General features: G+C 50.8%; 1 protein-coding gene across 1 annotated transcript in view; it reads left to right on the top strand.

Moving 5' to 3' along the window:
• The window catches only part of Crtap (cartilage associated protein), a 16975-nt gene extending 14316 nt beyond the window's left edge, over positions 1–2659 (top strand). Inside the window, exon 7 of the mRNA XM_031345739.1 lies at positions 2235–2659. Coding sequence (XP_031201599.1) covers positions 2235–2288 — 54 coding nt within the window. The 3' untranslated portion in view covers positions 2289–2659. The remainder of the gene's footprint in view (positions 1–2234) is intronic.
• Positions 2660–3057: the final 398 nt, after the last annotated feature.

The following is a 3057-nucleotide window of genomic DNA, read 5'->3' as shown; positions in this document are numbered from 1 at the left end:
GGGGGGAGAGGGAGAGGGAGAGGGAGACAGGGAGGGAAAGGGAGACAGAGAGGGAGAGAGGGGAGGAGAGAAAGACAGAGGCAGAGAGAGACGGGTTGGGGGCACTTGTCACTGAGCGTGCGTGGAGGTCACAGGACAGCTCTGTGGTGGAGTCATTCTCTGCTGCCACCTTTTTGTGGCTTCCAGGGATTGAACTCGGGTCACCAGACTTGCAGGGCAACCACTTTACCCACTGACCCCCCCCACCATATTTTTAAAGCAGAGTCTCTTACAGGACCTGGAGTTTATTTATTTGGCTGGACGGACTGCAGTGAGCTCCCGGGGTCTTCCTTTCTCTGTCCTCTTCCCCAGTGTTGAGGTGACAGGCGTGTGCCACTGTGCTTCGGTGCTGTGCACACACACTTAGGTCCTCAAGCTTGAGCGGCAGGTTCTTTCCCCATGGACCTGTCTCCCCAGCTCCCCCCTTTTTTCTGGAGATAGGGTCTTGCCATGTAGCCCAGGTTAGCCTTACCTGCCCTCTTTCCTGCCCCAAGTCTAAAGCAATAGAACTCTAGGTGTGTCTCACCATGCCCTTTCTTTGGTTTTATTTACATTTACTTGTTTGTTTGTTTTCTTGTTTATATGGGGAGGCGGGCAGAGGCATGCTAGCATCATCATGGAGATCAGAAGACAGCTTGAGGGACTCGGTCCTTTCCTTCTACCATGTGGGTGTCAGGGACTGAACTCCAGTCACTAGACTCCATAGCAAACACCTTCACCCGCTGAGCCATCTCAAATGTCCCCACACCGCCATTTTTGAGAAGTGCATCAAGTTTTACTCGTTCTGCATTCTGAAGACACTTATAAATCCCATTCCGTTTTCCTACCAGGTTATTAGAATTTTATGGGTGTAGACTATGTCCTTGCTTCCAGGAGCTCATCCTCTTCTGGAAGCCGATTTTCTGACTAGATCTTGCTTAGCCAACCTTAGCCCTTGTGTTTACTTGTTTGTTTAATGTGTTTTGTCACATCATTTAGACAACATCTCACGTAGCACAGGCTGCCCTCCAGCTTGCCCTGTAGCTGAGGTGAAGTTCTGGTCATCCTGCTGGGACCTCTCGAGTGCTGGTCTCGGACACGCACCATCACACCCAGTTCATTCAGACACTGGGCATCAGTTTAGGACTTGGCACATGCTCCGCACCTCCCTCTACCTACTGGACAGTAGACTCTTCTTCAGGGCCAGCTCCTTTCCTAACCCATCCTGACCAGGAGTGGCCTGGTCATTTTGTGGAGGGGCAGCTGGGCAACAGATAAGCCATCAGTAGAAACCCCTTATTATTTACTTAGAGAGATGTGATTGGAAGGAACTGGGTAATGCATTGTAAGAAAGCTGCGGGGACTCAATGTTTGGAGGGATAAGAGATCTGGGAGCTTGTTCTCCTCTGGCCCATTGCATCCTGGGGGAGCCCTGAGGAGTTCTGAGAGATGCTGGGCCAGACTGGAGGCTCTAAGCCACCCCTCCCCACAGCTCTGTTCTGTCTCCCACTCTTCTTACTGCTCTGAGTAAGACATGGCCAGGGAAGTTTTCGCCGTGCGGATCCACATGGCCACTAAGGAAGAAAGTGGCAGCCTTTTATGAAATGGGAGTGACCATAACTGTGAACACCATTGGGTATGAGAGTTCTATGCAAGTGAGAAAGTGGGGCCTCGGGATGTATGTAGCTCAGAGGTATAGCATTTACCTGACATGCACCAAGCCCTGGGGTTCAATCCTCAGGGCCGCCAAACTCATGAGTGAATAAGGGATGCATATGCCTGCCCCTTAGGTTGGGTCTCATTGAAGAGAGTCGAGGGATGCTGGGGTCAGAGCTGGTCCCTAACATACCAACATTCCCACATGGCTGTGGTGGCTTGGGAAGTGTGGGCCGCTGTTCAAGATGGAAAGTGTTTCTGAGGCAGAAACAAGGGACCAGGAGGAAGATGGAGAGGGCTCAGTGCTAAGTCCTTCAGGGATGACATACTTGACACCGGTCATCTGTGGGGTGGCAGGCTGCTTGACACTGAGGTCACATGGGGTAGAAGATAAGGCTCCGTTCTCAGGGAGAGAAACACCAGCTCCTCTGGGTCCAAGCCAGTGGGAGAACTTGCTTGGACCTGAGCAGACAGCCATTGGTGGCCTCTGGGAAACTCTCTACCAGTCTGACGCCATTCATGCCCCGTGGCCTGCCTAAGGTTTCTGCCGTCTCTTACAGGGAGAGGTTGTGGAGTATGTGGATGACCTGTTGGAGACGGAAGAATCTGCCTAGTCCAGCGGCTAAAGAACTTCTCTTCCGAGTTCCTCGTTCTTCAAGTGCCTGGGTCGCTGATACCGCACAGCCTTCCCTTCTTAAAGCAAGAGGGAAACCACCATCTTCCCCCGCCAAGGTCAAGCGTGCCTTCCCTGTGTTCACACCTCAGTATTCATACTTGTCTCCATGGTTACACGTCCTCACGCCTGTCTTTCCCGTCATCCAGTCTGTCCTCCCCTCGGTCACATTTGTCTCCCCCTCTGATCCCACGTGTCTCCCCCATGTTCAGAAAGACAGTCTTCTGTGGTCTGCTTTTTCATCCCTGAAGAAAATCAGTATTATTTTTTAAGTAAGGAAACACTAAAAGATGACAAATATATTTGAAGAATTTCTCTGGTCTCTCCATCCTTCCAGACATTCCTCTCCTTTACGCCACTTGTTAAGGACAAAAGGTGGCAGAAGATAAAGGCTAAGGTCGGAGCCTCAGGATCACCTTCACTTGGTCCGCTTGGCCTGACCTGAGCCCCTCCCTGCACCTACTGAGAAGCAAACTGAGTAGATGCTCAGAACATCGGAAGATGGCCACTGCTCAGTTCCTTGGAGTCTTCAGAATACAACAGGCCTTGCAATCTCATTTGATTTGAGCAGTGCTGGGTTAAATGATGCAGGCCAAGGGTGGGGTCTAGTTTTCTTTTCTTTTTTTCTTTCTTTCTTTTTTCCTTTCTTTCTTTCTTTCTTTCTTTTTTTTTTCGAGACAGGGTTTCTCTGTGTAGCCCTGGCTGTCCTG

This window comes from Mastomys coucha, unplaced genomic scaffold (assembly GCF_008632895.1).
Source record: "Mastomys coucha isolate ucsf_1 unplaced genomic scaffold, UCSF_Mcou_1 pScaffold23, whole genome shotgun sequence".
Classification (NCBI taxonomy): domain Eukaryota; kingdom Metazoa; phylum Chordata; class Mammalia; order Rodentia; family Muridae; genus Mastomys; species Mastomys coucha.
This window is presented reverse-complemented; position numbering and strand designations above follow the sequence as displayed.